Source organism: Calliphora vicina, chromosome 3 (assembly GCF_958450345.1).
Source record: "Calliphora vicina chromosome 3, idCalVici1.1, whole genome shotgun sequence".
Taxonomy (NCBI): Eukaryota; Metazoa; Arthropoda; class Insecta; order Diptera; family Calliphoridae; genus Calliphora; species Calliphora vicina.
This window is the reverse complement of record NC_088782.1, coordinates 98086468-98108931: the sequence shown is the minus strand read 5'-3', so window position 1 is coordinate 98108931 and position 22464 is coordinate 98086468. Positions and strand designations below refer to the sequence as shown.

The following is a 22464-nucleotide window of genomic DNA, read 5'->3' as shown; positions in this document are numbered from 1 at the left end:
TGCTTTCAATTAAAAGAATAAATATTTTTTTGTAAACTAGTGTAATTTTTTGTTTATATTTTGTTATATTGTTATGTGTACAATTATTTATTTTGCCACAATCTCGAATATGAGTGCTGGGAACAACAGTTTGTTCAAAAACATTGATGTGTGAAAACGTCGGTATTAAATATTTTTATTAAAAACTAATAATAAATAAACTATAAAAATGAAACTGGATAATCTGTCAAAACATGGCATTCTAACTGCAAGTTTAATAATAATTTTTCTAACGGTCATGACGATTTTGGCGGCAAATAAGATACACGAAATTAACTATTTAACCGAAATGTTTAGGGGCAAGTATAAATTTTAAAACAAACTTTTAATCAAACTTTTTAATTTATTGATGACTAAAAAGATTTAATTAAATTAGTGATTTATTGCTGTTTTTTTTTTTAGATTTTAATGAATTTGAAGAAAATCCCCCGCCATCGCTGGATGTGCCAATTGCTGTTATAGTCATTTCTTTGGTTATGCTCATTATAACTGGTCTAATGATTTTGGGAATTATTAAGGTATTTAACAACTTATTAAATTCTAAACAATTGTAATAAAATAGTTTCTACACAGATCTACATAGTTGAAAAGTTCAATGTATAAATTGAAGGGTTTCAAATAAACAGGTTACAGACTGTTAAATTCAAATCTTTTGTGTGCAACTTCATAACAATATGCTTTCATCAAATATTTCATTTAATAAATTATTTCTATTTACTAATATTATTCATTGTTACTTGAATTCCGAAAAAATAAAAGAATTCGATTAAAGAGATGCTTTCTATTTAAAATTGTGTACATACATATTTACTTAATTATGTATTACTTTTCCCATTTTAGGAACGTCTATTATTTATAGCTCCCTGGTTAATACTTTTCAGTTTTGGAGTCATTGGCGAAATTATATTCTTTGTACATCAATTAATACGATATTTTTCTCTTGAACTATTATTATATATATTGTGTATACTGGGTATGTAATGAAATCTTTCGTTATTTAATTTTCAATTTCTAAAAATATTTTAATTTCATTACAGGCATACAACTACTAATCATATCACCCATTGCCATGATATTCCATGGTATACGTTGTAAGAATAGAGTAAAACATTTTTTGGTTTCGAATTTACAACATGAAGTTCGAACCAATCCAGATCCAACTGCTCCAAAACAAAGTATTTAAAAACTAATGTCTTAATTGTTATCTTCATTCTATAATATTGTTACGTTTTTACATTTTAAAAACGGTGGTTTATTTACTTTAAATAAACCTAATTCTTTTGATTGAAAATAAAAGCGATCAGTAGTTTAAAATTTGTAATAACTCATTATTTATTTAAATTTACACAACAATAATAGTCACACTCTTTTAATACCCACACTTTAATTACAAATTTTATAATGTCCAAGAATACATTGGTAATACAGTTGATGTTATTTCTAACACTATTGTGAGTTCTGTTACTATTTATATACCCAGATTGCTCTTCTAGTAGTTTCATGAATTGTCTATATAACGGACAAAAGTATAATGTACTATTTCTAGAGCTTTTAGCAGCTTCAATGTTAATGTTAGCAGCTTTAACATTCACTGTTGCCATATTTACAAACAATGTTAATGTTAAACACATTTTCAAACTTATGGAAATGTATTTGTATCCAATTTGATTCAAATTTTCAAAGTTTTATTTCAAGCAGATCTTCAAGTTAATTAATTAAATTTGAGCTTGATTCACTAAAATCTTAATTCAGAATTAAAAATGTCAACAATTGATTCCATAAACTAATTATTTTGCATACAAAGTCATTTATTTAAATAGAATTCGATCATTGTTGAATTATTGTAATTCGTAATGGAAACAATTGATAATAAAATTCATTCAACCTTTAATGATTAACGAATATTTTTACTAAGTGTTTTTTTATTACTTTTTCTCAAATTCGTATTCAATTTATTTCTGAAAACTTGAAAAAAAAACAGAATTTGAAGAAGCTAAAACAAAATCGATGGGATAAAATGTGTGACAGGCCTGAAAATCTAATTCAAATTAAATGACAAAATTTTTTTTCATTTTAATAATTTAAAAAAATGAATTGAAAAACCTCTAAAACTAATTCCTAATAGCAGAACAATTCAATGATTCATTATCAGCCCAATTATGAATAAAAATTCCCCGGGAGTTTTTCCTCTTTTCACATTTTTCCTATTCAAACTCAATGGGAAAAAACTCCCGGGGAACAAACTCCCGCGGAATTTTTTATTCATAATTGGGCTGTATATTTTATGCAGCTAAATTATAACCTCTGTCTATACTTGACTTGACATATTTATCATATCAATTTATGACGTTTGTTGCCAAGAAAACGTTGTCTAAGCGAAAGCACTAACAATTTTGTCATAACGATGCAATAATACTAATAAATGGAGATAATTTTTTATCTTGAAGACTATTTTGACATTTATTATGATACAATTTTATCAGGTATAGACAGGGGGTAATGGATTTGAATTAAAGACAAATGAAATGATTTTATAAGGAATTAGTTTTTTAAAGGAATGAATTTAATATGTTTGAAGTACTAAGGAATAAAGCCTATGAATTAATTCGTAATAAATGATTTGTACAAAAAATTTAAACATTGATTTGAATTTGAAAATTAATCTAATCCGTCCGGCATTCCTCGAAATTCATAGAGATATAGACATGTTGGGCGCAATTTAATTCTTAACCCCCTGACATATATTTATCATAACAATTATTGACGCTTGTTGTCATGACAAAGTTGTCTGAACTAACTAAACTAAAGAACTAACAATTTTGACATAACGAAGCAATACTAATAAATGGATACATACTTATTATTGGAGAATTATTTTTGAGTGTTTTTATACCCTTCACCTTCGTGAGAAGGGTATATACATACATATAAGTTTGTCATTCCGTTTGTAATTTCTATATTTTTCATTTCCGACCCTATAAAGTATATATATTCTGGATCCTTGAAGATAGCGGAGTCGATTAAGCCATGTCAGTCTGTCTGTCTTTCCGAAACCCCCAAATAACTTACATACACAATTCATACATCAATATCTCCGGAATTATTCCGGCTCGGTTGCTATTTAAAATCGAGAAAATCGGTCCACAAACCTCGATTTTTGACCAATTTTTTTTATCTATATCTGGATTACTAAGTCATTAATATAGACAATATGGATATCTAATGATAGATATTTTAAATAGTAAGTTGGATCTACAATGGGTCAAAATCGGAAAATATATTTTTTAAGCCGATTTTTTTATTAAATATTAAAAAATTAAATATTTAATATAAATTTAAATATTAAAAAAATTTGAAAAAACAAAAAAGAAAAAATTTTAAAAAACAACTTTGAAAAAAAAAATAAATTTTGTTTACCTAAAAATATTTAAAATTTTTATTTTGAAGTATAATTTGGTGAAGGGTATCTAAGATTCGAATATAGCTCTCTTACTTGTTAATACAAAAATTTGAAATTTGTTTTCCCGGTTGTGTTTTTGAATCAGGCCCTATGTCAAGTAATTTGAATGTATTCTGAATGTTCTATAATACATATGTTGGCCAAACAAATCAATATATGATAACAATATAGCATTACTTTTATAATTATGTATGTTTTCAGTCCATCCGAAAAATCCTATTGTTTATTTAAAATATTTAAAATCGATAGTGTTTTGTATTTAACTGAAATTAAAACACATTTTCTGCAGGGTATAAAAATGCAAACATTTACGAATATATTTAATTTATTTAAAAATTATAAACATTTATTTTCTTTCTTAAATATTAATTATGTTTAATGTGTATGTAAATATATATTAAAGTTAAATAATTTTTGTACATTTTGTTTTTTGTATTATTTTGCTCAATTTAACATCAATAAAAACAATACACCACACATGACAATGCTAGTAAAAAATAACGTTTTTTTAAGAAATTTAAAACTAAAATTATTGCTGAGTTTCCATACTAGTCATAAATAAAAGGTTTTAAAAGGAATTTAAATTAATTCATTGACTAATTCCAACTAAAATCTGTATAACTGTTTAGTACGGAAACACAGCTTATATTAATAAAGTGTATGTTAAAATATGTATGCAGCATGCTACCTATTCATTTCACTGTAAATATTACAGCGAAATGTTAAGTAAAACTCGAATTGTTGTATGTTAACATTAGTAAAGACAGCAACCTGTTATGAACAGACTAAACGGTTAGCTAAGGCACACAACCACAACAACAGGGTTGTCTAGTTTAAATAAATAAACATGTTAAACAATAATGGACGGAAATGGAATGAACGGTAATATAAGGTTTTTGTTTTTGTAAATGGAGTTGCCACAGTAACACGATTAAACGAGTAAAATTGATCGTTAAATTTTTGTCTATTCTAAAGCACCACTTAAACCAAAACGCAAAGTGGCCAATATATCCAAAATGTAAATGAGAGCAGTGACTAAGGATACGGAGGCAGCGCCCAATACCAAATCCAAACGCTGCATATTGGGATGCCAGTAGTTCAAATCCTTGGTTGAAGACCAATCGCGGAACAATAAGGCGGTGGTGGCCACAAACAGAATAAAAGCCACAATCGACCACAAAGCAGAGGTGCGCCAAGGCGTTCTAGTTCAGAAAAATAAGATAAAACATAAAAATTCAATTAAATTAAAGCTTGTTAAGCATATAGCAGAGAGATGTACTTACAAATCACCAAATAAAGCCATAATTAAATAAATGGCTGTATAAATTAATAGGCAGCCAAAGGTCACATAACATAAGGCCACCACACGAGGCGTAATAAATGTGCGTATAGATGAGTGAGTGGCTGGTTCATCGATCAAGCCAATGCAGCAAATGATGAGACACTACACCAACATAAATGAACATAATTTTTTTTAATTAAATTAATTAACGAACAGTTACATTATGTACTAGATAATTTGACTCACCAATTCTAAAAGTTTTAAGGCCACCAAAGTATAAGTGGCCGTTTTACTGGGACCCGTTGTATATGAATTTTCCTCAGCAGGCGACATTTCAACACGTGATATTTCTGGGAATTAAAAAAGAAGAAGAAATATTTATTTATTATTGGAGCTACAGGTCAGTAAAATAATATATTACAACAATAAAACTACCTATAGAACTTAAAAAACTCATGTTGTCGGAAATTTTCTATTGATAAAAAGAACAAATGTTGAATAAATACATTATTATGTCATCTTGTTTTTCACCAAATTAGTTTCAATCATTTTTGAAAGACCATTAATTTTTCATTAAATATGTAGTAAACATTTATGTACATATGTGCTTGAAATTACATTCAGAAATGTTCACAAATTACGTAAAAATTGTGTACAGAAATAAACATGTGCAATCATGCGTTGAATGTGGGTAAAGTTGGCCTTTATTAAATTAGAAAATCACAATGACTTGGTTTTGAAAATAAAAAAATATGTTACGATTAGGTGCCAAGGTTAGCAGTTAAACTACATAATTCTAAATTTCATATTTTTGAAGTTAAGAATTGTATGATGAATATATGTATTTAATTAAAATAAGGGCCAATATCTATCCTCAAAAATGAATTCAAATATACCGAAATTTAGGTCAAAATTAGTAATTAATATCCTTTTGATTTAATGTAATACGGGAAACACCGATTTTTGTGCCGATTAAATTAATTTTGTATATTTTATTACTTGGAAATATTTGTATATAATATAAATGTCGGGTTTCTAAGTATCCCTGTTGAGGTCCTATTCGTGATTTAATTATTTTTAAATGTCGGTCGGAAGGACACATTGTTGTAAACTTAAACAAGTAAGAGAGCTATATTCGGCTGTGCCTTAAAATATTTTTAGATAAACAAAATTTTTTTTTTTAATTTTTTGGAATTTTTTTTTTTCGATTTTTATTTTAAATATTTTTTTTTTAAATTTTTAAAAAAAATTTTAGTTTTTTAAATTTTTTTTTTGGTGAAAAAAAAAAATTCGGGTTAAAAAATATTTTTTCCGATTGTCTATATTAATGACTTAATACAAATAGGTCAAACATCGACGTTGTCCTAATTTTTTCTCATATCTCAGCCATTTGTGGACCGATTTTGCTGATTTTAAATAGGAAACTTCTCGAAAGCATGTCTGACAGAATTATTGAAGATTTGGATCCCAAAGATATCTGATGTCGTCTTCAGAAAATTGATTTCAACAGACGGACAGACAGACGGACATGGCTTAATCGACTCCGCTATCTATAAGGATCCAGAATATATATATACTTTATAGGGTCGGAAATTTATATTGTGGAAATTACAAACGGAATGACAAACTTCAACTTCGTGAGAAGGGTATAATAATGTATGTATTCTAATTTATTTTCCAATTTTAATTTGACAAAATATTGGATGTATGACTTAAAAATGCGAAACATTTGTACAATATAAATTTATCCAAAGTGTTGGCCATTGTTAGCTATGACCTTTTCCCATCTTTCTGACAACATATGGATTCCGATCCGAAAGAACTGCTCATCTTTTGAGGCTAAGATCAAATCAAGCCAATTTCGGATACTCTGTTCCCAAGTGAAGCGTATCCCAGAGAGAGCGTTCTGCATCGATCGAAACAAATAGTAGTGGGACGGGGTCATTCTAAATACTTTTTAACAGGTATTGAAATATGTGACCTAGCGTTGTCATGATGGAATATTACGGTTTTCTGCCCGCATATTCTGGGAGTTTTTCGGTCAATTCTCGATTCAAACGAATAGTTGCATTCGGTACAGGTTCCCTGTAATGGTTTGGCCAGATTTCAGTAGCTCATAATAGATATATAGAATAGGACCCTTTTGCTCCCACCAAATACAGATCATTACTTTAGCGCCATGGATATTTGGCTTTGGTGTCGATTCGGCTGGTTGTCTGGGCTTCACGAACGATCTCTAACGCTTCGGGTTATCGTAATGGATCCATTTTTCATAGCAACTAATGATTCGGTGCGTTCGAGCATCGTTTTGGACATGCAAAATCGTCTTTCAAGGTCTCTCGGCTTCAATTCATATGGTACCCAATTTCCCCGCCTCTGAATGAATGCTGCTAGTCGCAATGGTTTTAAAATTGCTGCTTGAGTAGCTCCCAATGATTTAGAAAGCTCTTTTTTTGCTTGGACCAGCACTCAGGGGATGATCCCTACTCATACAATGCATTGTTTTGGAACTTGGAAAATAGGTTATGGGAAGGAGGATAGAGGGAGTAGTGTTTGTGGACTTTTGATTTGACTTTTCCTACATTGAAAGGGACAGGAAATACTTCGACAGGAATCTTATTCCACATACGGACGGTACGGCTAAAGAACGAATTTTCTCTGTATTGTGTTGTGCGATCTACTGACCAATCGACCACGAATGGATGAGCCCCCGCTGATGAACGATTATTTCATAAGAAACTACGGGTAACAGAAAGAACTTCCCTTATTTCATCAGAACACATTCCATTGTAGTACCAATAGAACGGCGAAACACAACCCATATTGCGACGATGCTTCAGAGAATCAGTAGAGCTGGATACTCTACTGTCACCGATTGAGTTTTACCACAATCTTCAAGGAGTAATGCCTCCAATTCTTGGTCTTCAAACTCTTTTTGGCTAGCTTCGGCGATATTTGTCTTTCGTGTCACAATCACCACTTCTTAATCGCACAAACCATCTCTCGCATGTTGAGACCGATGCTTCGGTGTGCTTCAGCGGCACTTTTTTCAAATTAAAGCAAAACTTCCCGAATAAGACCACACCCTTTCAAGTTGAAATTGAGAAAATTTAAATTTATGTTGTGAAAAAACAAATTGAAATTGAGTAATCCAAATTAATATTGAGCAAATAGAAATTGGGATTCAGAAAATCTAGTTAATATTGAGAAAAAGCAAATTGAAATTAATGTTCTGTTTTTCTATAGCGAACGAGTACTTTGAGTGGAAATTTAATATGTGTTTTGTTATTGTAACAAAAACAAAATACATATAAAACGTCAACTCAAAGCACTCGTTCGCTGTAGAAAAACAGAAATTGAAATTCAATAATTTGGATTTCCATTTTCAATTTGCTTTTTCAATTTTATCACAATTAAAACACCTGCACCAAAATGATAACAAAACAAGCATAAAATCCTCAATGGGAGGATTTAAAAGTTGTATAAATAATTTTAAAAATATTTAGTGAATTAATCAGTTTTTTTTAAGTATTTCTGACCCATATCTTAAAACACATTAACACTTCCCAATTGCTATAGCTATAGGAAGCTGTTGCAAATTATTTTCAACTGCAATTATTTCTTAGTTGTTTAGTGTTACTCGCATCTTTGTATCTTAATAAATTTTAATTTGCATGCAATAAACACAACGATTCTCACTCGAGCCAGAAATAACCCCTTGCTAATAGAAATTATAAACAAACATTATTTATATTGTACATATAAAGATTATTTAGCGCCAATTTATTTATTTTTTGTTGGTTAATATTCATTAAACGTGATTGCAAAATTTCTATTTAAAGAATTCCTCAGTAGAAAACCTACAAAGTTTGTTATTATCTTACGGGTACGAGAGTTACAACATGCAATCAAAACAGCCAAGTGCATCTAAGGCAAAACAGAATTTCACTGCAGACAGGTTTCTGATGGGCAAACTGCCCAACCTCCTATCAACAACAACGTTGTGCTACAGTAAAAAACATGTGGAATAGAGTCAATAACCATATAAAGTTCTAAGGTTTCATCGGCTAAAAAGAAAATTATACTTTGTAATGAGTAGCTGGCTTAAGAGCTTAAGAACGAGAAAGAAATTAGTATTAAAAGTGCTAGGTGAAAACCGATTATTAGATACACTCTACTGCTGTTAACATTTCTGGCTTTGAAGAAGTTTGGAAAGATATGTGCTCAAAAAACAATTCATTTACACATGTTTCTAAATAATCCGATTTTTCACATACATATATTCGTAAAATAGTTAGTCACGATTCAGTCATAACTCGGAACTGATTTTAGTTAAACATCGTGAAGTTCAAAATATAAATATTTATTTATATTAAACTTAAATCCAAAGTTCAATATGTAGGTCGCAATGATATTGACAGTTTTCTCAAACTTTCAATACTATTTTTCAGAAGTTACTTGTGGAGGTTTAGAGAAATTGTTGTATAATCCAAATGTAATTTACGTTTAATTATTTCCAATAAAACAGACTTGTTTTAGGTAAATATGAGTCCAATGGCACCTATGAAAATATATTAAAACTTTTGGATACAAATACCACTGAGATTTATAAACTTTTAGCATTGATTAGTTTCATTCATGGATATGTGAAATTTGGAATCCTATATCTCGGAATTTAGGACAAATATGCGAATGCATAATAACATTAGGTTATGGGTCTATAATCCGGTCCCTTTGTTATAAGGATTATGTTTCAGTTTTCCAACAAGGTTCTGACTTTACCCTATGTAGGAGATATTTCACCGACTCCTCCTCGACCTCATCATGACAACTTCTATGTAAATTATCAGAGTCGCAGATATGTGCAATCATATAGAAGTTATAAATATAAGACGTTGAGCTGTAGCATGGGTCTGATCATATCCATAAAGTTAACGAAACTACAATCAACTAGTCAATTTCATTGTCTTCAAGCGAGAACCGATCTTAGTCAGTTCTCGCTTGAATACTTGCGATTGAATCGTAAGTAAAGCATCATAACATTGCACCCAGAATAGGTCCAGATTAGGATGTCTCGGAATCTCATTAAGATACACCCAGCATTCATGAGCCAATCTAGATGTGGTGTATAAACCAGAGAGAGATTTGATCGCAGCACCCAAAAAATCCCAGTATATAATGTCTCGTTATCTAAAGGCACACGCTGCATTTGTAAACCAATCTTGTGATTGAATCGCAGGTATTTTGTCGTAACCATGCACCCAGAACAGTTCCATGTCAATCTAGATGTCTTGTAGAAACCAGAGAGAGATTTGATCGCGGCACAAAAAACATCCAAGTATAGAATGTCTCGTCATATAAAGAGACATCCGGCATTTGTGAACCAATCTATCAATTGAATCGCAGGTATTTCATCATAGCCTTGCACCCAGAACAGCTCCAGATTAGGATGTCTCGCCATCTAATTAAGATACACCCAGCATTCATGAGACAATCTAGATGCAGTGCAAAAACCAGAGAGAGATCTGATCGCGGCATCCAAAAAAAAATCCCAGTATAGAATGTTTCGTCATCTAAAGAGACATCCGGCATTTGTGAACAAATCTGGTGATTGAATCGCAAGTATTCCATCATAACATTGCACCCAGAATAGCTCCAGATTAGGATGTCTCGCCATTTCATTAAGATACACCCAGCATTCATGAACCAATCTAGATATCGTGTATAAACCATAGAGAGATTTGATCGCGGCACCCTAAAATGTCCCAATATAGAATGTTTCGTCATCTTAAGAGACATCCGGAATTTGTGAACTAATCTAGCGATTGAATCACAGGCATTTCATCATAACCTTGCACCCAGAACAGCTCCATATTAGGATATCTCGCCTTAAGATACACCCAGCATACATGAACCAATCTAGATGTCGTGTAAAAACCAGAGAGAGATTTGATCGCAGGTATACTGTTGTCGGTAAATAGCTGAATATTTTCACTGTAGTTCTGCACTTCCTAAGCTGAGGTAACGCCGTATTAATACGGCAGCCAAAACTAAACCTCTTCAGAAAATTAGGAATGAATTCATCTGTGTTGATCTTTAAAGAGGACATATGCCCTATCCCGATTTGCTGTATCTATCACAGATTCGTCGAAATCGTCTAGTGGGAGAGGGTGTCGCTGTGCAATGGTTAGTATTACAAGGCTTCCATGACCCTGCTGAGTTCAGATCTGTTTGGACATGAGGTCGACCGACTCTCAGAGAATGGGCTTTATTTTCTCCATTACTCCTCTTGTGAGCATTTGGTTTCCACAAAGCATCTCCATCTTATACGATTTGCTGCAGTTGTTTTCTAGTATTTCTTATGTGGGATTGCACTGTCCTAGTTATTGGAGCTTCCTGCATCTCCATTTACGCCGCGGCGCGCCGTTAGATCTAGTCTATTGTTATTTTGTATCAGATGTTCGTTATACGGTCGTTGTTCCAGTTAAGTAGATGATTGGTCTGCTGTAATGGGTCCTAGGATACATGTAAGATGTTGCAATAAGATCAAGTCTATTGTTATTATTGCCTTGTATCAGTTCAGTTAATCGGTTGTTGTTCCAGCTAAGTTATCTTGATTAGCACATCAAAAAGCTTTTTTCGTCACTTGAATTAATAGTGCAGGTCCTCAATATGTTCATTCTACATCCATATACATAGCTTCCTTTGGCGAACTCGTTTGGGTATTTATATTCCCTGACAGTTCAGAATGATTTCCTGTTCATTCGAACTGTCTGTATTTTATCGAGAAGACTACGAGGTACGTTTTTCAAGGATCTACACTAAGAACAGTGTGAGAGAGTGACCAGATGTTTCCTTGAAACCGCCACAGCACCATCATTCGCATACGTAACAGTTTTACTTATCATGGAATCAGCTACCTTGAGGAAAATATGTAGTTCCATTTAAGCCAAGTAACTTTTAGTGAAGAGGGTCATGTTATCTAGAGGGCTTTGATAATTTTGTAAATGTTTCTCCTTAATCTATGTACATATTTACATATATACTGATCCACGTTTTAATGTGTGCTAATTTAATCAATTAATGTTTGCGTAACTAATCTAATAAGAAATTTAACATTTCAAACTCTTACAGATAGGCTTAATTGTAAGATTCCAAGCAATTATACAACTACTACCTTGTAGTAATTTAGACAGGTGTGGTCAGTGATAACGTTTATGTGATTTACATAAATAATTAATACCTTTGAGGCCACTTGTTAGCAAGTGCATACTAGTACACATTTCATTTTAATACAGCACAACTAAGAGTAAGTATTAGACGATACCATAAACATGTTTTTACTTCACTTTATTTCTCTCTACTTTAAATAATCTATCTCTCCCTCCTTTTCTGTGTTTTATCAACTGTCATTGACCATGTTTTGAAAACCAGCTGCAGTGAAGTTTGTTTACATTTTTTTTAGTCTTCTCTATTAACCATCGACTTGTTTGTTGTTAGAACTTGTTTTTGTTTAGAATTTCGTCATTAGAAATGACACAATAAGAGAACGAAATAAAAACAAATCACCCACAAAACCAATGACGTAAAAAAAGGTCAAAACTCAACTGTACAACAAATACGCAGTTGGTTAGTAGAGGGTGTGCTTTATTTTTCTCTCACTAGTCTGATTAAATTCCAAGGAATACGAAGAGTTAAAGAGAATAGTTATAATTTTCCCCCCTTTTCTTTACCAATTCAAATCAAAACTGGTAGTTCATGTTGTTTTCGTATGAATAACAACAAATTATTTATTCACATGCTTTCCGTTCCGAAAGAAAGAGGCCAAGCGCAAAGGTGTAGAGTTCACGTACACATTTGATGTTTATATCGTGCATTTACAGTGTTGGATAAAAAATGCGTGAATTCTTTAGTATTAGTAAAATATATATTTCTAATTCTGGTAGAATATATGAAGTAAGAAGATATTACACACCGATATCAGCATACAGTATTGGCCATAACTAAAGCACCCCCTCAATGAATTTTTTTCATATGGTATTTTTTTGTATAAAATCATAGTTTTAAATATCTATTATGTATTATTTTCATTTGTTAATATGTTTAGTATTGATAAACAAATACTTTCAAAGTTAACCTTTCTATAAGAGGTAACTTAAAATCAAAAAATATTTTAAGGTAGAAAATGAAACGGACAAAACTAAAGCAGCCCTTCAAGGATATACTATAAAAAAAATTTTAGTTAATTTTTTGTTGCAAATCCATTGTTTTGGATGGCACAAGAACATCTCATGGCATATAATATGATATGTGTTTATGACGTTTTTCGATATTCCTTCCCAGGCTATTTTAACGACATGAAATAAATCGTGAAAATTTCCGATCCTTATTTCAACAATTTTCACTATTTATTTTCATATTAACAATGTGCCACAAGTTCTCAATAGGATTGAGATCGGGAGATTGACCAGGCCAATGAAGAACTAGAATCTTATTGCTGTGTAGCCAAGTCTTACAAACTTTGGAGTGGTGCTTAGGATCGTTATCCTGTTGGAAGCTCCCTATAATTGGCATCTCTTCACTGGCATAAGGCAACATTACAGCTTTCAATACATCACGGTACATGGTCCGATCCATAATCCCATAAATTTTATGATTTGGCCCAAATTCTTGACCAGAAAAGCAACCCCAGCCCATTACATTGCCTCCTCCATGTTTAATTGTTCCTTTGCAATACTTAGGATTTCAGCCTTTTGGTCAGCGTACACGCCTTATTCCACGGAACTTTTTAAGTTGTATTTGGATTCGGCAGGGAACAGTACTGTCTTTAATTTTTGGACTCTCCAGTCGATGTGGGCTTTGGCAAATTTCAGTCTAGCTTTCTTGTTCTAAGCTGATAGAAATGTTTTTTTGCTGGTCGTCAGCTGAATAATCGGGCTTCTACTACTCTTCTACGGATTGTTCTTTCGCTAACGCATAATCTTAAACTTGTTCGTACTTGAATAGCTAATGCTGTAGGATCTTTATGTATTGCTCTTTTGATCAATAAATCATAATATCGTGTTTTTTTCGCGAACGACCTCCAGAATGCACCGGAGATTATCGACCAGTCTTAAAAAATTTTGAAACGAGCCTGGAAATAACTGATCTGTTAATTGAATATTTTTTACTAAATTCATGTAGTGATAAGCCCGTCTTCCAGTCTTCAATAACTTTAATTTTAAATTTACTGGAGTACTTGTTCCTTGTCATTGTTTTTTTCGCAATAAACTCTATAAAACTTAAATTTTGCACACTACGTCTTCCTATATTTTTATCTTTTGGAATTTTTAAGTCCATTCATTGTGATTCCCGATAACTCACATTGCAAATATACAGTACCGATTCAAATTTTTAAACATCTTATTAGATGTTTTGTCCGTTGAGTTTTGAGTTTTTATATGATCATTCATTTTAAATTAATTTTTAATAAAATTATCTTTTACTAAATGAATATGAAATGAACATTAACAATATTAGTTAATAAAATATATACAAAATACATCCCAAAAAAGCCGTTTTTATCAAAAAAATTATGATTTCAAAAAATCCATTGAACTGTACAACAAATTGGGTGTATAACTTAAAAATGTGGGACTTACAATAGATGTTGTTTTACTTCTTTAATATGAAAAAAGCGACGCTGAAGCACACCGATTGCTCACCAAAGATTTCAACGTGCGAGGGATGGTTTATGCGGTTCAGAAGTGGTGATTTTGAAACAAAGACCAAGAATTGAGACAAAGACCAAGAATTGAATGCATTACTCCATGAATATTATTGTAAAACTCAACAAAACCTTGCAAAATCATTGAGAGCTACTCAAGCAGCAAAACGTTTGCAAGCAGCATTCATCCAAAAGCATGGAAATTGGGTACCATATGAATTGAAGCCAAGAGTCCTTGAAATACGATTTTACATGTCTGAAATGATGCTTGAATGCTATAAAAGAAAACAATTTTTTGCACCGAATCATTACTTGCGATGAAAAATGGATCATTACGATAATCCGAAGCGTAAGAGATCGTATGTGAAGCCCGGCCAATCAGCCGAATCGACACCAAAGCCAAATATCCATGTTAATTATCTGAGCAAAAGGGTTCTATCTATTATAAGCTGCAGAAATCTGACCAAACAATCACAGGGAACCTGTACCGAATGCAACTCATTCGTTTGAAGCGAGCATTGGTTGAAAAACGTCCAGAATATGTGGCCAGACATTGTCCATCATGACAACGCTTGGCCACATGCAGCAATACCTATTAAAAAGTATTTAGAATGAATTGGTTTTAAGTTTTGCTTCACCCGCTTTATAATCCAGACCGTGCCCCTTCCGACTACTATTTGTTTCGATTAATGCAGAACGCTATCTCTGGGATACGCTTCACATTGGAACAGAGTATCCGATATTGGCTTTAGTCGTTCATGGACTTAAAAATTGACAAGTTCTTTTGGCTCGGAATCCATATGTTGCCTGAAAAATGTGAAAGGTCGTAGCTAGCAATGGCCAAAACTTTTAATAAATTTATATTGTACAAATGTTTCAAAATAAAAGCTTAAAATTTTAAAAAGTCTCGCATTTTTAAGTTATGCACCCAACATCATAAGATTGTAGCAAAAAGGCTTACTCCAAGTGAATATTGTCCTAAACATATTAATTAAGGTGGAAAAATGTACTTTGCAAACAATAGAATTTAAGATATGAATTGATATGATCAATACTCAGATCTGGATTCTATTGAAAACATAAGAACAGTTGAACCACCGTTGTAACGTAATTTTAAAATGGGAATACTCCGTTTACAAAAAAGGAATTAGTTTCTTGGGAGCTAGTAAGTCATTGCTCAAGGAATATTCCTTATTCCTCAAAATTACAGCAAGAAATACAAAAAATAAACGGCTTCCTCTAAACACTTCCTAGGAACCTTCCGAACCTCCTTGAGGAAGTGTTCGGGGACCTTCAGTCGAGGTCGATAAGGCCGTCATCGAAGTCCATAAGCTCGTCATGAAGATCGATGAAATCGTCTTCAATGTGGCCTGACCGGACTTCGACAACTATAGAAATGGATGTTGTAAAATCGTCTTCAATGTGGCCTGACCGGACTTCGACAACTATAGAAATGGATGTTGTAAATTCTCAGGAAATCCCAAACAAGTTTAACTTAAGAAATGACACTGAATTTTGTACATATTATATGTAAGTTGATTTTATAACCAACTTTGAATTGTTTGATTTGATGGGAAATAAACTGACTGAACTCTACAATCGGCAGAATGGCCAATGTCCAATATGGAACACTCAAAAGACTGCTTAATGTGTTAACTGGATATACAGAGTTGAAGTCTCGTATTATTCCATCTGACAATCTGCATAGCGTGTGAGGAAGAGGATGAAACACTGGAACTTCAGATTAGAGATAATTAAAAAATTACATTGAGGCAACTAAATTCTTTATCAAGCTGTTTATGGTATTTAGCCTTATGAAAACGGTGAAAACACTTCCTTAAGAGCGGACAACATGCCGATATATATACACTCTAAAAAATGAATGTATATTTACTACTATAAAATAAGTAAGTTTTCAAGTAAAATTGCACAATATGCGTAAATTTACTTATTTATTTGTTTATCAAAATCAATTACATAATGTTATCTGCAAAAATACAAACAAAATGTAGTATTTGGAATGTTTATAATATAATAGGCATTTTATGTTTAAAATTACATATATTGTGCATAAATAGAAGTTTTACACACAAAGTGTGTAATCTTCTTTAAACGTTTAATATACAAATTGTCAATATTTTATTTCTAAAAACACAAAAAGCATTTGTTATTAATTTTTTTTTTTTTTGAATTTACACACAACATGTATTTTTACACTAATTATAGTAGGAGAAAAGTTACCTACTATTAATGTAGGAAATTTACATGAAAATTTATTAGAGTGTAGGTATATTTGTATAAACAAAATGGCTATGGGTCATGTAATAGTACCTCGGCTCAATCAAACCAAAATACATTATTTTAATACGTTTGAAGTACTAATGAATTAAGCCTATGAATTAATTCGTAATGAATGCTTTAATGGAATGGTTAAAATATGAAAATTGATTTTTAAAAATGTAATTCTTTCGAAATGTTGCCCATTTTAATTAAAACATTTCCTAAGTATTACAATAGTGCAAAATATTACTTAGAAATAGTGTCTTAAAATCCTCTACATGATATGAAAAGCTTTTCTATTATTTCTTAAGACATTTAGCATTTTTTTTGAAAATTTCTTAAGTTCGATTTAGCTTCTATTTTCATATTTTCTGTCAACATTGCCAAGGACAGCTTTGATAAATTATTCTAGATATGTATATTAGGATGGCCCTTAATAAACGAAAGTTGGATTTTGGCCATTCTCACCCCCCAGTTTGGTGAACATTAGTAAAAAAATCATCCTGAAAATCAAGCCCTCTGAAGTTTTGAGATGGATTTACAAGGGGAAAAATTGCATTTTTTTCAGTTTTTGTAAAAATTTTGCCATTAAAAAATTACATTTGCAATTTCATTTAAAAGAATAGAAATGTGTACGTAATTCTCGTTCTAATGAGACATAAAAAACAGAAATTGGTCAAAAAATGTTAAAGTTATTACAAATTCGGCAGGACATTACCGTGTCTCAGGCTACTAGAACAAGAAATGTACGAACAAAATTAACATATTTTGAGAAATATTAAAATAAAAGCTAATTTTTACTTAAAATATATCCATATTTACTTGTATATGAGTTTTTGTCTTCATAGGATACCGTTAACCTATTGCAGGTATGACCAACAAAAATAAAAATTTTTTAACGGCAATTTAAAAACTCCTTTTTCAAATTTTTAAAAATTTTGTTAAACAAATGTCAGAATTTTTTTTATCATCTCATTGGGATTTATTGAGAATATAATAGGGAATAAAAGTGTGAAAAATTATGAAAATATCTCTTATAGTTTTTCCGTACCTTCGATTTAAATTTTGAAATTTTCGAGAAAAATCAATAATTTGGCCATTTTTTTGCGAATGAGCTCTATTTCCTTAATGTTGTGAATTTTAAGTAAAACCTATTCAGTATATTATAGTGCAGATAATTATAAATAAACTCTGAAAGTTTTACTTAAATTGGAAAACATTAAACCTTAAATCGTTAAGGTCAAATGTCAATTTTTTCAAAATTTGGAATTTCTAATTTAAAGATATAGAAATGTTATTTATTTTTGGGCCGATTTTGATGAAACTTAAGAAAATTATAACATCCCAGGAAAAATTTTGTGAATTTTTGTAATGACCACTAGTTATTTCATGCATTCTTTTGTAAGGAGTGGTGGTTACCCAGCACATTATTTTATTTACTAGAATAAGTACTTATTTTTATGCAGGCTGGTAATGAACTTTTGCATTTAGCACAGCTATCTAGTGTGTTTGACTGGACAACGGGAGGTTCGCCACCTGTCAAAACCATTAATTTTTTTGTTCATATCATATTCATTTATATGTTGATGTTAAAACTATTGTTAACTTACAATAAAATAACTCGTACATGGAGCAGTGAGTTAGCAGCTTGACTATCAAACAAAAGCAAATAATGTGACTGTTCGATTCCCACACAAGGCAATATTTTTTGTGTTTTTTTTTTTAGCTACATATTCTTGTTGTGAATTTACTACTTATTTCTCAACTGATTGTAAGTACATTTGTAAGCTTGACCCCTGAATTTTTTAAAAATCTCGAACAACGGTAAGTAGTGTTTCAGTCAAATAATAAGTAGTTATCGCTTTGCTCCAATTATACTTGCTGGCTGACTAGGTAAGTAAAGTTTTTGCTGGGATAAACTCTAGGGTTTATAATAACGGCACAAGAATGGAAATTAACCCTTAATGGCACTTGGGGTTAAAATGACCCCAAACTTTTAAAATCATAATTTTTTTATGGTTTTAGAAGTTTCGGGTCATTTTAACCCCAAGCGCTATATAGGGTTAATTTTAATTTTTCTGTTGTTTTTGTAAATACTAGGCTTTGTGTTATATTTTTGTTAAGTTTCATCAAAATCGGACCAAAAATATACAACATTTCGATATCTTTCCAAGAGAAATTCCGAATATTGAAAAATTTGGCCTTTGACCTTCACGATTTAAGGGTTAAGGTTTTCCAATTTTAGTAAAACTTTCTGAGTATATTTAGAATTATCTGGGCTATAATATTCTGAACAGATTTTACTTAAAATTAATAACAATAAGGAAATTGGGTTCATTCGCCAAAATATGGCCAACAAATTAGTTTTTCTCGAAAAACGCAAAATTTATTTCGCAGGTACGGAAAAACTATAGGAGGTATTGACATACTTTTTTCACATTTTTATTCCCTATTATGTTGCCAATAAATTCCAATGAGATGAAATTTGTTTAACAAAATTTTTAAAAATTTGAAAATGGAGTTTTGAAACTACCGTTAAAAAAATTTTATTTTTTTGGTCATACCTGCAAATAGGTTAGCGGTATCCTACGAAGACAAAAACTCACATACAAGTAAATATGGATATATTTTAAGTAAAAATTAGCTTTTATTTTAATATTTATCAAAATATGTTAATTTTGTTCCTACATTTCTTGTTCTAGTTGCCTGAGACATGTTAATGGCTTGGCGAATTTTTAATAACTTTAAAATTTTTTGACCAATTTCTGTTTTTTATGTCTCATTAGAACGACAATTACGTACACATTTCTATTCTTTTAAATTAAATTGCAAATGTAATTTTTTAATGGAAAAATTTTTACAAAAACTGAAAAAAAAATACTTTTTTCCCCTTGTAAATGCATCTCAAAACTTCAGAGGGCTTGCGGCACGTTAAAGACCAATCCTATATACCACAAAGTATACAGATGTGTCAAATTTGACAGTTCAAAAACACTAAAATCAGCTTTTTTTGAAATTGTTTCGATAGAAAGAGAAAACAAATTTGCGGTTTAATACAGACAGTGCGTTAAAACAAACAACTATATAAATAAGCACAAAACCAAACCAGTTGAAATTGTTTCGAGAGAAAGAGATGAATATATTTTTTTGTCGTGTCGCCTCTGTATACTTTGTGCTATATACATAATGCTATAATATTTTTTTGTATCACTTAAACAAACTTTTCTTAGTTTTACTTTTGCTCCCCACTGTTTGCGTGTCTATTACATTTTTCATTTGTTATTGGTCAGTTTTTTCACTCTCTCTCTCTTCACTCTTTGTTACTAATTCCCTTTTTTAGCTGTATTTTATTGCATTTGTTTGTCATTGATTTTATTGCCTTAGGTTTTTTTTATTGTAACTATTATTTTTTTTAATATTTTTTTTTATTGAATTTAGTTTATCGTGTTTAAGTCGTTTTTTGTTGTTTTTATTAAAAGTCTCACGTGTTTATTTTTCGATGTATGTACTTATATTTGTGTTGTTGTTGTTGTTTTAGTTTAATTTGTAGTTTTTGTTGTATTTAGTAAATGCCAACACGAATTCTATGTATCGCCTATAAAATTATCGCTAAAAAATATATATATTTTTTAATATTTATACCTATACCTGATTAATACAAAGACATGTAATAGAAAGTTAGTCGAATTTTAGTTCAAAAAGTCAATGTGAATTAGAATGTATTTTGTAAACAATAACAAAATAATTGGCAAAATTTTGTTATTGACCATATTTCACTTGATATTCGGTGAGTGAATACAATGGAAACTTTTTGGAAAACTATATTCCGTAATTAAAGTTTTCAAGAACTAGACCTTTTATCAAATATATAGTCCGCGCCTTTTTAAATTTCAAGGCTCTTAACTGCAAGGTCAACACTTTTGCTATCAACAGGCATCTGTCAGTTGCCTTCTGTCAAAATTTTAACAAACTGAGTCATTTAATTTGTGTTTGACAGCCATTGATAGCAAACTACCTCGTGACTTGAGGAGAAATTAGAAAAAAAGTTAAGTTTTTCTGCTTTAGCGGAAATAATCAACACGCAAATAAAGGCTAAGCTTGATAAATACATTGGGAACTCTGCACCATCAATTTCAATGGTAAAATATTTAAAAATATTTTGTTATTTTTTTCGCACAACAAGTTTTTTAAATAGTTAGTAAAAATGGCTTGAGTCAAGATTTGCCAAAATTTAAAAACCAATATAATAAACGATTTTAGTGCTGGATTGAAGCAAAAAACTATCTGTGATAAATACTCAATTAATAATTCGGCAGTTTCAAAAATTATAAAAAAATCGTAAGACATGAACTGTAAAAACTAAACATTTGCCTTGTCAAACTACTCGAAGACAAGATAATTTAATAGCAAGAGACTTTAAGAAATTCTCAATTGAAATAATTTTTCCAACTGTTAGCCACAGGGCTAATGAGGCCAGTGTATTGGTTGATATCGGCCGCGAAAGAACTACATATTTCTAAAGAACATTTAAACTGGTCCAGGCGGAAATTTGGATGAATTCAAATACAATTTAAGAGACAGTGATGGCAGAATATTTTCAAGACGGCCGAAAAAATACTGAACGCCAAGTATACAAATAATACAATTAAGTTTGGCAGTGGCAATATTATGGGTGGGTTTCAGGCAAGGAGATACTATGACTGGAATCGGATACAGAACCATTTTAAACGATATTATGTATCCATATGTTGAAGAAAGTGTGACTCTAGTTTGGATAATGACTCCACACACATCTCTAGGGTTGTAAGGCACGTGTTTTAAAGTGGCCTGTCCAATTGCCAGATCTCAATCACTTAAAATTGTAGATCGCAAAATACTGACTGAAAATTATACCACAAAGAAGGATTTATCAGATGCGGTTATAAGGGAATATCAAAGTACTTCAAAGGAGACTGTGAAACAAAAACAAAGGAGCCAGCCATATTTTTGTAAAAATTAAACTTAAGTTTCCATTGTTTTGTCAATACCATAATACAGAACACTTTTTAGGTTATTTTCTATTTTCAGAATTTAATTAACACACCTATTTGCACAACTAGTTCTAGAACGCATGCATATAGCCAGTATCCATTCTAGTTTGGCGTTGCTATAATGATTTTTGTATGAAATTGTCAGCTTCTAGGCAATCGTTACGAAGCCAAAACTCCTTCCTTGGAATGATTCTAGAACCATCAATGATTAGGAAACAAACAATCTTAAGAACGGTTCAAGAACTAGTTCTTCCATCATTGTTTTTTATTCAAAATTATCATATATGGAACTAGTTCTGGGAACCAGATAAAGAAATGTTTGTGTCTTTCATTAAATCTATATATATAAAAATGGATGTTTGTATGTGGGTATGTATGTATGTATGTATGTATGTTCCGAATGAACTCAAAAACGGCTGGACCGATTTTGATGAAATTTTCAGGGAATCTTCAGAATTCCCTAGCGGGTAACACTGTAAAGTCAGATTTTTGATTTTCGGTCTGTGGGCGGAGGGGTGTGGCAAAATCAAATTTTTACATTATACCACTATTGCCATCTATATATATAAAAAACGGCTGGACCGATTTTGATGAAATTTTCAGGGAATCTTCAGAATATCCCAGCGGGTAACAGTGTAAAGTCAGATTTTTGATATTCGGTCTGTGG

The 22464-nt window shown here is 31.2% G+C and overlaps 2 protein-coding genes across 3 annotated transcripts in view; one reads left to right on the top strand and one right to left on the bottom strand.

Annotated features, from left to right (window-relative positions):
* Window positions 1–277: 277 nt before the first annotated feature.
* LOC135955638 (uncharacterized) lies at window positions 278–1353 on the top strand. Its single transcript, XM_065505997.1, has 4 exons — window positions 278–338; window positions 442–557; window positions 880–1012; window positions 1077–1353. The coding sequence occupies exons 1-4, from the start codon at window positions 278–280 to the stop codon at window positions 1220–1222; spliced, it is 456 nt and encodes a 151-aa protein (XP_065362069.1). The 3' UTR covers window positions 1223–1353.
* Window positions 1354–3778: 2425 nt separating this feature from the next.
* Window positions 3779–22464, bottom strand: part of LOC135954512 (uncharacterized) — a 36600-nt gene continuing 17914 nt past the window's right edge. The window contains exons 2-5 of one of the 2 annotated variants that reach the window (XM_065504693.1): window positions 5217–5253; window positions 5028–5131; window positions 4783–4943; window positions 3779–4701 (exon numbers count right to left, since the gene is read on the bottom strand). In XM_065504693.1, the coding sequence (XP_065360765.1) occupies window positions 4464–4701; window positions 4783–4943; window positions 5028–5131; window positions 5217–5238 (525 nt within the window). In that variant the 5' untranslated portion in view covers window positions 5239–5253 and the 3' untranslated portion in view covers window positions 3779–4463. The remainder of the gene's footprint in view (window positions 4702–4782; window positions 4944–5027; window positions 5132–5216; window positions 5254–22464) is intronic. The other variant, XM_065504694.1, reaches the window with a different exon arrangement.